This window comes from Procambarus clarkii, chromosome 36, assembly GCF_040958095.1.
Source record: "Procambarus clarkii isolate CNS0578487 chromosome 36, FALCON_Pclarkii_2.0, whole genome shotgun sequence".
Classification (NCBI taxonomy): Eukaryota; Metazoa; Arthropoda; class Malacostraca; order Decapoda; family Cambaridae; genus Procambarus; species Procambarus clarkii.
Genome location: NC_091185.1, coordinates 43,639,616 through 43,652,550, shown reverse-complemented (window position 1 = coordinate 43,652,550; position 12,935 = coordinate 43,639,616). Strand labels below are relative to the sequence as shown.

General features: G+C 42.0%; 1 protein-coding gene across 1 annotated transcript in view; it reads right to left on the bottom strand.

Annotated features, from left to right (window-relative positions):
- Nucleotides 1-748: 748 nt before the first annotated feature.
- LOC138371800 (muscle M-line assembly protein unc-89-like) overlaps nucleotides 749-12,935 on the bottom strand; it is a 193,017-nt gene continuing 180,830 nt past the window's right edge. Inside the window, exons 5-6 of the mRNA XM_069336825.1 lie at nucleotides 2,743-2,867; nucleotides 749-772 (exon numbers count right to left, since the gene is read on the bottom strand). Of these exons, the coding sequence (XP_069192926.1) occupies nucleotides 749-772; nucleotides 2,743-2,867 (149 nt within the window). The remainder of the gene's footprint in view (nucleotides 773-2,742; nucleotides 2,868-12,935) is intronic.

Sequence of the window (12,935 nt, the reverse complement as noted above, 5' to 3'; positions counted from 1 at the left end):
TCTCATTAATCAATTATTGTTATATGAAAAAAATACAGAATCACAGTTCGAATGCTCAGTATTATAAGAGCGAATTATCAAGGGGAAAAGAGCCAAGCCATTACGAATATATAGACCTTGGAAGGGATGCGTATAAGGATTTGGGATGGGACTGGGGAAAGGAATGGTGCCCAACCACTTGGACGATCGAGAATTGAACACCGACCTACATGAAGCCAGACTGTCGCTCTACCGTCCAGCCCAAGTGGTTAGATCAGTATTATAGGAGTGAATGCTAGATATTGTTAAAACAGAACGATCTTTACATAGATGACCTCCCTAGTATGGTGGGTCATGAAATGCTGTATACACAGACTTTGCAAAGGCTTTCGACAAATGTGACCATGGAGTAATAGCACACAAAATGAGGTCAATGGATATAACTGGTAAAGTAGGATGCTGGATACTTAATTTCCTGTCGAACAGAACACAAAGAGTAACAGTCAATCAAATAAAATCGAGTCCGAGTGCAGTTAAAAGCTCTGTTCCTCAAGGTACAGTCCTTGCATCACTGCTGTTCCTTATTTTCATATCAGATATAGACAAAAATACAAGTCAAAGCTTCGTGTCATCCTTTGCAGATGATACAAAAATCAGCATGAAAATTACCTCTGCTGAAGACATTGAAAAACTACAAACAGACATTAACAAAGTTTTCGATTGGGTAGCAGAAAATAACATGATGTTTAACGGTGATAAATTCCAGGTACTAAGAAACGACAAAAATGAGGATCTGAAACATAATACAGGGTATAAATCACAATCGAATCTGCCCATAGTAGGAAAACAGCATGTCAAGGATTTGGTAATAATGATGTCCGACGACCTTATGTTTAGGGAGCATAACCATTCAAGTATTGCTTCAGCCAGAAAAATGATAGGATGGATTACGAGAACCTTCAAGTCCAGAAATCCCATCACAATGGTTATACTCTTCAAATCACTTATGTTGTCCCGTCTTGAGTACTGCTCAGTACTCACTTCCCCATTCAGAGCAGGAGAGATTGCTGAACAAGAGGGAATACAGAGAACATATTCGGCACACATAGACGAGATAAAGCACCTAAATTATTGGGATCGTCTCAAATCTCTCCAAATATACTTACTAGAAAGGAGACGAGAGAGATACCAAATAATATACACTTAGAAAATACTGGAGGGACATGTCCCAAATCTGCACAATAAAATAACAACGTACTGGAGTGAACGATATGGAAGAAAATGCAAAACAGAACCAGTGAAGAGCAGAGGTGCCATAGGCACAATCGGAGAACACTGAATAAACATCAGAGGTCCGCGGTTGTTTAACGTCCTACCAGCGAGCATCAGAAATATTGCCGGAACAACCGTGGACATCTTCAAGAGAAAACTAGATTGTTTTCTTCAAGGAGTGCCGGACCAACCGGTCTGTGGTGGGTATGTGGGCCTGCGGGCCGCTCCAAGCAACAGCCTGGTGGACCAAACTCTCACAAGTCAAGCCTGGCCTCGGGCCGGGCTTGGGAAGTAGAAGAACTCCCAGAACCCCATCAAACAGGTAAGTACTATCGATAATGTTTAAATCCTATATCTAATTTTATTTTAATCACATTTTATCATAATCATATGTCTAGACAGTAAAAATAATCAATAAATATTCATTGAAGGCTACATTGCTCAGGGAGCATGGGGGACAATGGATAGAAGAGATGCGCCCACCAGCACCCGAGGCCAGAACGTTTGTTTACATAAACAGTGCAAACACATGACGGTGCCTTGCGACCATTTTCAGTAAAGACCACCACACTAACTTATCATTATCACCAATGATTACTCTCTTGAAACTGGAGAAGTACCTGGACTATATATATAAGGAAAATTCCTAGTGCTTTATCTAAATAAGAGTGAAGAGAGTGGCTCATAACAGCTGATGTGTTGAATTGTCTGCAGGTGGATTGTAGATCTTCAATCAACTTCTTCATTCACACTTAAGGATCCACATGCCCCTTACAGCCCACAGTCAGTCTTTAGGACTAGAGGAGCAAGGATTTACAACCCTATCTAGGGACTTCAATTGTGTTAATTTTGCATACAGTAATTTTTTATTTAGTACAATACAAGTTTTAAGTAGTTCTCCTCATATATCAATCCCGGGAATTTTTCCACAACCACCACCACCATCACCACCACCACCACCACCACCACCACCACCACCACCACCACTACCACCAAAAACAACCACAACACCATCACCACCACCAACAACAACAACAATAACACTAACTCCAACAACAACAACAACAACAGCTCCAACAAGGACCCACCATAGACAAATAAACCTGCCCCTCTGCAGGAAAGCGAACACTCTACACCCGCCAGCAGCAGACACTATGGGCGCCAGCAGACACGGAACACCAGCCACCAGACACCAAACACCCGCCAGCAGACACGCTACACTCGCCAGCAGACACGCTACACCTGCCAGCAGACACTCTACATCCGCCAGCAGACACGCTACACCCGTCAGCAGACACAGAACACCTGCCAGCAGACACCGAACACCCGCCAGCAGACACAAAACACCTGCCAGCAGACACCGAACACCCGCCAGCAGACACAAAACACCTGCCAGCAGACACCTAACAGCCGCCAGCAGAAACGCCACACCAGCCAGCACACACAGAACACCAGCCAGCAGACATAGAACACCCTCCAGCAGACACCCACCTGAGCGTAGACGAGCAGTGTGTACTGGGTGTTGACACTCCTCAGGGGGCCGGAGACACAGTTTACCATGAAGCCGTGGGCTGTGTGGTTGGTCACTCTGCAGCTGTGTACCGGGCCGGGGCGACCTGCAGGGCGGGAGTAAGAACACCCACGGTGAGACACCACCCACCAGCATGGACATATTGGAAGAGCAGCAAAGGAAAGGAACAGGGAGAGATAGTGAGAGGTAAGAGGTAAATGGGTCAGGAAGAGAGTGGGAGCAGAGGAAGGAAGGAAGGAAGGAAGGAAACTATCAGAGAAAAACGCCAAGCCATTACGACGAATATAGCACTGGGAAGGGGGTCAGGATAATGATTTGGGATGGGACCGGGAAAAGGAAAGGTGCCCAACCACTTGGACGGTCGGGGATTGAACGCCGACCAGCATGAAGCGAGACCGTCCCTCGCCCGTATATTGTTCAGCCCAAGTAGTTGGAAAATGTAAAGTGAAGAAAAAAATTTAATAAGATGGAAAGAGGGAGAAGAGAGAAAAGAAAAAGAGAAGGAAACAAAGAAAAGAGAAAGAGAGGGAAAAGAGGGAGAGCGGAGGAATGAGAAACACTAAAATTCAATACCATAAAATATATGTTTAATGATAAAAATTTCATATAAGAAGAAAGCAAAATAGGATGACGAAAGCGAGAGTTGAGAAGAGTGTCGACAAATAAAGTGGGAGAGAGTGATAGAGAAAGAGGAATGTGGACGATGATAGATAACACGGTGACGACGACTGAGAGCAAGAAGGAGATGATAACGACAGGATACAATGGCACGATGATGAAAATAGGAAGCAATGAGGGAATTATAAACGTTGGAAGCAGTGATGGAGGATAAGGATAGGAAGCAGCGAAGGAACGATAAAGACAGGAAGCAGTGAGGGGATGATAAAGACAGGAAGTTGTGGGGGGGGGGGACGATGAAAATAGAAGACAGTGACGAGATGATAAAGATAAGAGTTAGTGTGGGGATGATGGAGATAGTACATACAAAAAGAGACGGAAGAGAGAAAGTGAATAAAACAATTACATTAAGAACGTCAAATAATTTTACAATAATAATGAAACGTATAACAAATATCATTCAAAACATAAATAATCATAGTAGAATTATATAAAATGATTGAACTCAATATTGACTCACCACTGAGCAATTAAATAAATGTCGCTTTTCATTTCGGTATTTCATGAAGAAACCAAACTTTTTCGTGCATAATCCTGAAAATTAAACTACAAAAATAGCAATTTGTGTTTTGGAAGAAGTAGTACATACATTTATGTGTGTGTATATATATATATATATATATATATATATATATATATATATATATATATATATATATATATATATATATATATATATATATATATATATATATATTTATATATATATATCTTCTATATAAATAAAAATGGAAATATTCGTTTGTGCATAACCGCTAATCTCCGAAAGTTCTTCCCTGATTGCTCTGAAATTTTCACACAACGTTCCATTCGCTACCATGACCTTTACAGAAGGGGTTAAATTGCTAAGCTATGCTGATGATCTAGCATTAGTCATTACAGGTCCTTCACTTCTAAATAAAGCTCAAGGTGCTTTAGATAAAGTGACATCTGAATGCAGTGTTTTAGGGCTAAAAATATCTGCACAGAAGTCTAAGGCGATGAGACTAGGTGGCCACGCTCCAGACAGGCACCTACGCATTCAAGACATTAACCTTCAGTGGGTTACACAATATCGTTATCTCGGAGTGTGGATTGATTTTAAAATGACATTCAATAAGCAAATTCAATATCTAAAGGAGAGAGCAAAGTCACGAATGAATATAATGAGAGCAATCACAGGGCCCCGTCTAGGAGCGGGACACAGAGTGTTGAGAATGTTTTACATACACGCCGTTCGTTCCCTGGTTGATTATGCAGCACCTGCCTTACTCACTCTTTCTCCTGGTCAGTGGGCAAACGTTGAGGTTCTTCAAAATGATGCATTGCGAATCATAACAGGTGCTCCCAGATGGACTAAAATACTGAACCTAAGACTCGAAACAAAGCTAACGTCGCTTGAAATAAGGGTAAAGAGGATTGCTGCGTGCATGCTGACCAAGATATTGACTAGACCTAGAATCCGTTCACTTAAAGCTATAATCACTGGAGCACTAACTCTGGACAGAAGAGCCTCCAATGGCAACAGGTGGACCCATTGTGCGATAAACACCATCAATACGTTCGATATGGCAAACACAGTCACTGAGAGGGGTGTCGACGACATACATGCAGACTGTTATACAAGCCCCTTGGGAATCTCTGCCAGCAGACTTTAAGATTATGGCTCTTGAAGGAAAGAAGAACCAGACACATCCTCATCTGCTACATAACATTGCACAGATGCATATAGAAGCAAACATGGCATCCGACAGCTTCACTTACTTCACGGATAGGTCAGTAGACCAGCAGGGACATGAAACCGGAGCTGCAGTTAAAGCAGGAAACTCTGTATATAGTTGGAGGCTCTCAAATGGGTGTTCGACTTTACAAACAGTGATGCTAGCCATTCAAAAGGCTTTGGAACATGCTCTTGCTGAACACCGACAACATGTTATCATCCATACAGATTCGAGAACCGCCATTGAAACCTTGCAACAAGAACACATATGTGATAACATCCATCTGATCACAAATGTCTTGTCATTCATGCACACACTCAAACGACAAGGCCGTCGGGTGCTTATCAACTGGGTGCCAAGTCATGTGGGACTAATAGGAAATGACATTGTAGACGAAGCTGCAAAACTTGCTACTAAGAGGGGAAATGTAGACATTTACATACCACAGAGTCTATCCCAGATGAAGAAAGTAATTCGAAACAGAGCAATGCGAATGATGTACAGTGCCCACACCACAGCAGTTGCAACATCAGGATCTGCGGGTTGGTACAAGAATTCAACCAACTACGAAACACTTAGTTTGATGAAAGGGGGCAGTAGAACAACAGAAGTGCACTTACATCGCATCAGGCTTGGATACCCATGTGCATGGGAAATAGGCTTACAGGTTCCGGAAGATGAGAGGAAATGTCAACACTGTGGAGGATTGCCCGACAGACCGCTGGAACATTATCTAACACAGTGCACAGTTACAAACCCGTTCAGATTTCACCTTAGATTCAACAGAGCAGAGGAAGTTGTTAAACACATATGGCAAAATCTTACTGAAGCGACCATATGAGTCTTGAATACTCATCCTCCGCCCAAGTAAACCAGAAACACGCATCACTTAGTGGGCCAGCCAGAGGCTTAGGGCCCGCGCAGGATTATCCCTGCTAAAAAAAAAAAAAAAAAAAAAAAAAAAAAAAAAGTTCCATTCGCATCCGGCCAGGTTTTTATATACATGCTATTTAGATGTGACGTAGGTGACGATAAAAAAAAAAGACATGCTTTTTTCTGAAAAACCGTGTTTTTCATGTGATTTTCCATGTGAAGGAAATCTTTGAAACTTCTTTACCGATTGTTTTGAAATTTTGACACAACGTTGCATTCGTATAGGCGCGTCTTTTTAAATATCTACTATATACATGCCTCACCTGTGACAGGAAAAAAACATGCCGTTTTTAAAAAACAGCGCCATCTGTTGGACGTAAGGGGCAACACATGCTGAAATCTCAAAAAGTTCTTCATTGATTGCTTTGAAATTTTGATACAACGTGGCATTCGTATAGGCACGTCTTTTCATATACAAACTATATCGATGCCACTCCTGTGACAGATAAAAACATACGTTTTTGAAAAACAGCGCCATCTATTGCATATAATAGCAACATGCACGGTATACTAAATATGTCACGATTTCCATTTCTATGTTTCCGATTGCATTGATATATTTTATTTTCATATATTTCGATAAATTAAATTTTTTATTGAATTATTATGTGTGACATTGTGTTGGAATTGAGCTGTGTTGTTTACCATACCATTCATTTCGTAAGTATAAGTATAGATGCCACACCTGTGACAGGTAAAACTATGCTCTTCTTGAAAAACAGCGCCATCTGTTGCATGTAAGAGCAACACACATGCTATACTAAATATGTTACAATTCCATTTCAGCGTTTCTGATTGCATTCATAAATAGAATTTTCATAGATTTTGATTTATTTTCATTTTGATTTAATTATTTTGTGTGAATTGCTTTGGAATTGAGCTGTGTTGTTTACCATACCGTACATTTCGTGAGTATAGTTTATTTGTTATACTTTTTCATATTTTCATTTCACTTTTTTTACAGATTTTTATATATTTCAGTGATGGGAACATCTGATCACTTGATGTTCCCAATTTTCTGATGGGAACATCAGACCATTTGGGAAGATATCGGACCTTACATTTACATTTTCATTTATTTAGATTATCTATATGATTAAAAATGGAAATGTTCGTTTGTTCAAATTCGCTAATCTCCGAAAATTTTTCACCGATTGCATGTCAACACTGTGGAGGATTGCCCGACAGACCGCTGGAACATTATCTAACACAGTGCACAGTTACAAACCCGTTCAGATTTCACCTTAGATTCAACAGAGCAGAGGAAGTTGTTAAACACATATGGCAAAATCTTACTGAAGCGACCATACGAGTCATGAATACTCATCCTCCGCCCAAGTAATCCAGAAACAAGCATCAATTAGTGGGCCAGCCAGAGGCTTAGGGCCCGCGCAGGATTATCCCTGCTAAAAAGAAAAAAAAAAAAAAATTCACCGATTGTTTTGAAATTTTGACTCAACGTTACATTCGAATAGGCGCGTTTTTTAAATATCTACTATATACGTGCCTCACCTGGGAGAGGAAAAAAACAAGCTTTTTTTGAAAAACAGCGCCATCTGTTGGATGTAAGGACAAAAAATGCTGTAATCTCCAAAAGTTCTTCACCGATTGCTTTGAATTTTTGATACAACGTTTCATTCGAAAAAGCACATCTTTTCATATACCTACTATATCGATGCCAGTTTGGGGATGGCGGGGACGAGGGGATGGGGGAATGGAGAAGGGTGAGGAGGACAAAGGGACAGGGGAGTGGGGCATGGTGGGAAGGAAGAGGGGATGCTGGAGTGGGGAATGGTGGGGAAAGACAAGGGGACGGAGGAGTTTGAGATGGTGGGGACAAGGGGATGGGGGAATGGAGAACGGTGGGGGAGAACAAAGGGACAGGGAAGTGGAGCATAGTGGGAACGAAGAGGGGACGGTGGAGTGGGGAATGGTTTTGAGGCCGAAAAGAGTGAGGGGGGAAATGGTGGGGAGGCCTCGGTGACACGGAAGGTTGCTGTGGCTCAGCAACGCACATGCTTTGCTGAGCCACAGTAACGGCAAATATATATATATATATATATATATATATATATATATATATATATATATATATATATATATATATATATATATATATATATGCGGAAAATCCACAGAGAAATATGAAATGAGGTGAACGTTTCGGCTCTGTTAAAGCCTTTGTCAACACCAGACTGACTAAGGAGAAGGATGATGATGATGAAGATTAAGCAACCCAAAAGGTGGCACGGGCATGAATAGCCCGTAAGTGGTGGCCTTTTTAAGCCATTACCAGTATCAAGAGCTGATACTGGAGATCTGTGGAGGTGCGAATGCACCCTGCATGATGGGAGATGTCTCCCTTGTGAATGTGTTAAGATGAAGATGAAGCCACCCAAAAGGTGGCACAGGCATGAATTGGTAAGTGGTGGCCCTTTTGAGCCATCACCAGTATCAATAGATGATACTGGAGATCTGTGGAGGTGCGACTGCACCCAGCGTGACGGGAGATGTCTCCCGTGTTTTAAACAGATGAAGAAGATGAAGATGAAGCCACCCAAACGGTGGCACGGGCATGAATAGCTCGTAAGTGGTGGCCCTTTCGAGCCATCACCAGTATCAAGAGCTGATACTGGAGATCTGTGGAGGTGCAAGTGCACTCTGCGTGACGGGAGATGTCTCCCGGACCAAGTGTGTGGTGTGTAATGGTGTGTAATTAGTGTTCATTTTCGCCAGATATTCGTCTTTTTTAAGAATGACATATATTGGCGACTTGTCACCTCTCCTGACAAATATCTCCTTGTTCTCACGAAGGCTTTTAGCTGCCGCTTTAAGCTCGGGGGACAGTATGGTGCTTCTGTAGTTGCCTCGATTCTTTCCTCCTTCTGCAATAAGTTCTGCTTGTAAGGTATCTTTGGTAGTGACCTTCTTTTGTGTCTCGAGGTCGAATATGTCGTCCAACAGAATTTCCAACTCTACTTTCCGGGCCATTTCACTCGGTCTGGACATAACATGACAGTTTATGCCCAGATTTAGGAGAGTGACTTGGTCCTCAGTGAGGTTAATTCCTGCAAGGTTCAGGAAGCCATCTCTTGGTCGTGGAATTGCCATAGGTCCTCCATATAATGTTGTTAGTTTCTTGATAATCCTTGTTTCAGTGCTGAGGTGATGTTGGTCTGTGAGGATGTCGAGGTGTTGTTCAATGCGGGTACGGATACTATGGTCGATGTTGCTATTTCTCCACTCGTTTGTAGCATGAAGTAGTTGCGTTTTGTTGTCTTTGATTTCATTCTCTGCCTTGTATATCTGATCACGAATCAGATCCTGGCGATATTTTATCGTGAAGGCTTGATTCCTTGCTGCTGGGTCGTGCACTTTAATATTAGTATATTTTGGTAGCAGTCTTTCCTGTAGACATATATTATTAAATATGACCGAAAAAGTAAGATTAATAATTCTAACACGAATTTTCTCAATCTTTCGTACATTACGCTTCACTGTTGGAGGTAAATCAAAAATCACTTCTCCAAAATTCATTTTTATTTCTAGTCTGACGCGACACGAGCGCGTTTCGTAAAACTTATTACATTTTCAAAGACTTCACAAATACACAACTGATTAGAACTTACGTCTCTCTGATATTATATCTACATTTGAGTGAGGTGGGAAGGATGATGTGGCATTAACACAAGACAGAACAGGGGATATTAATAGGTGTAATTTTCCTTTTTTCTAGATGTAATTTCCGCCCTTTTCTAGATGTAACAGTCATGGAAAAGGGTGGAGGTTTCCACACTGCAGTCTACACTAAGGAAACAAACATAGGAATGTGCCTAAATGCCAACAGCGACTGCCCCGACAGGTACAAGAGGAGTGTTGTTAACGCATACGTCGACCGTGCTCTCAGCCACAGCTCAGAATGGAAGCAAGTCGACGAAGAACTCTGTAGGGTAAGGCAGGTTCTAGTCAATAACGGCTTCTCCAATGGTTTCATCGAAGACATCATAAGAAGGAAAGTGAAAAGCCATGCAACCTCTGAAGAGACAACTAACACAACACCTATACCCCCTATTAGACTATTTTACAGGAACTTCTTTTCCACAGCTCATAAAACGGAGGAAAGGGTCCTGAAAGATATTGTTAATAGAAACGTTATCCCTACAGACAAAAATCAGAGGATACAACTGACGATTTACTATAAAACCAGAAAAACGGCCAGCCTACTCATGAGAAACTCTCCAGACACAAAACAGAACGCTTTAAAAGAGACTAACGTCGTCTATGCCTTCAAATGCCCACTTGGGGACAGTAAGCTCCAAAAAGCCCAGTATATAGGCAAGACAACAACATCTCTTTCTAGGCGTTTAACGATGCATAAGCAACAGGGCTCCATTAAGGAACATATAATCTCTTCCCATAACCAAACCATCGCCAGAGAAATCCTAGTAAACAACACAGAAATCATCGATAGATACAGCGATAGCAGGCGGCTTGACGTTTGCGAGGCACTACACATCAAGAAGTCAACACCAGCAATCAACAGCCAATTATTGCACAACTATATTCTACCCACCTCAAGACTCCACTCCAATATAGAAGCATCAAGAAATATGGACCAATAGGCTTTCTACAAACACTTCTATTCAATACCCATTGTTTCTGTTCTGTCTTGTGTTGATACTTTTAATACCCTATTAATATCCCCTGTTCTGTCTTGTGTTAATGCCACATCATCCTTCCCACCTCACTCAAATGTAGATATAATATCAGAGAGACGTAAGTTCTAATCAGTTGTGTATTTGTGAAGTCTTTGAAAATGTAATAAGTTTTACGAAATGCGCCCGTGTCGCGTCAGACTAGAAATAAAAATGAATTTTGGAGAAGTGATTTTTTATTTACCTCCAACAGTGAAGCGTAATGTACGAAAGATTGAGAAAATTCGTGTTAGAATTATTAATCTTACTTTTTCGGTCATATTTAATAATATATGTCTACAGGAAAGACTGCTACCAAAATATACTAATATTAAAGTGCACGACCCAGCAGCAAGGAATCAAGCCTTCACGATAAAATATCGCCAGGATCTGATTCGTGATCAGATATACAAGGCAGAGAATGAAATCAAAGACAACAAAACGCAACTACTTCATGCTACAAACGAGTGGAGAAATAGCAACATCGACCATAGTATCCGTACCCGCATTGAACAACACCTCGACATCCTCACAGACCAACATCACCTCAGCACTGAAACAAGGATTATCAAGAAACTAACAACATTATATGGAGGACCTATGGCAATTCCACGACCAAGAGATGGCTTCCTGAACCTTGCAGGAATTAACCTCACTGAGGACCAAGTCACTCTCCTAAATCTGGGCATAAACTGTCATGTTATGTCCAGACCGAGTGAAATGGCCCGGAAAGTAGAGTTGGAAATTCTGTTGGACGACATATTCGACCTCGAGACACAAAAGAAGGTCACTACCAAAGATACCTTACAAGCAGAACTTATTGCAGAAGGAGGAAAGAATCGAGGCAACTACAGAAGCACCATACTGTCCCCCGAGCTTAAAGCGGCAGCTAAAAGCCTTCGTGAGAACAAGGAGATATTTGTCAGGAGAGGTGACAAGTCGCCAATATATGTCATTCTTAAAAAAGACGAATATCTGGCGAAAATGAACATCATACTCTCTGACCAAACTAAGTTCCAAAGGGTAACGAAGGACACTACAGCCGAATTAAAAGCAAAGGTCAACAAACTGATCGAAACTGTGAACGCCAAGAAATCCGGACTCCACCTGCCAAAGATCATTGGGGAATATAAACCTGGATATGCGTATGGAAATGTCAAGACGCACAAGCCTGGAAACCCACTTCGGCCAATCATTAGCCAGATACCCACACCCACGTACAGACTGGCGAAGCGACTCAACGGCCTGCTGACTCCTTATGTTCCTTGCGCCTTCAGCCTGAAGTCTCCAAAGGAATTTGTGGACTTACTGCGGGGCACACGGGCCACAGGGATAAGAGCCTCGTTGGACGTAGAATCGCTGTTTACCAACGTACCTGTGGACGAGACAATCGGAATGATAGCCGACAGAGTGTATCGTGATCCAGCCTGTACTCCTCTTGATATGCCAGAAAGTATTCTGAGGAAACTACTCCAAGCTTGTACTAAAGAGGCACCCTTCTTGAGCCCGGATGGGCACATGTATAAGCAAGTAGATGGGGTCGCCATGGGTTCTCCCCTAGGTGTCCTGTTTGCAAACTTCTACATGGGTACCATCGAGCAAAAAGTCTTAGTCGACATGAACTTGAAACCGGCCATATACTGCAGGTATGTTGACGACATTTTTACACAGGTACCTGATGTCAGACATCTGCAGGAGCTGAAGGAGGCATTTGAGCAGAGTTCCGTGCTGCGTTTCACTTACGAGACGGAAAAGGATGGGAAGCTGCCTTTTCTAGATGTAACAGTCATGGAAAAGGGCGGAGGTTTCCACACTGCAGTCTACACTAAGGAAACAAACATAGGAATGTGCCTAAATGCCAACAGCGACTGCCCCGACAGGTACAAGAGGAGTGTTGTTAACGCATACGTCGACCGTGCTCTCAGCCACAGCTCAGAATGGAAGCAAGTCGACGAAGAACTCTGTAGGGTAAGGCAGGTTCTAGTCAATAACGGCTTCTCCAATGGTTTCATCGAAGACATCATAAGAAGGAAAGTGAAAAGCCATGCAACCTCTGAAGAGACAACTAACACAACACCTATACCCCCTATTAGACTATTTTACAGGAACTTCTTTTCCACAGCTCATAAAACGGAGGAAAGGGTCCTG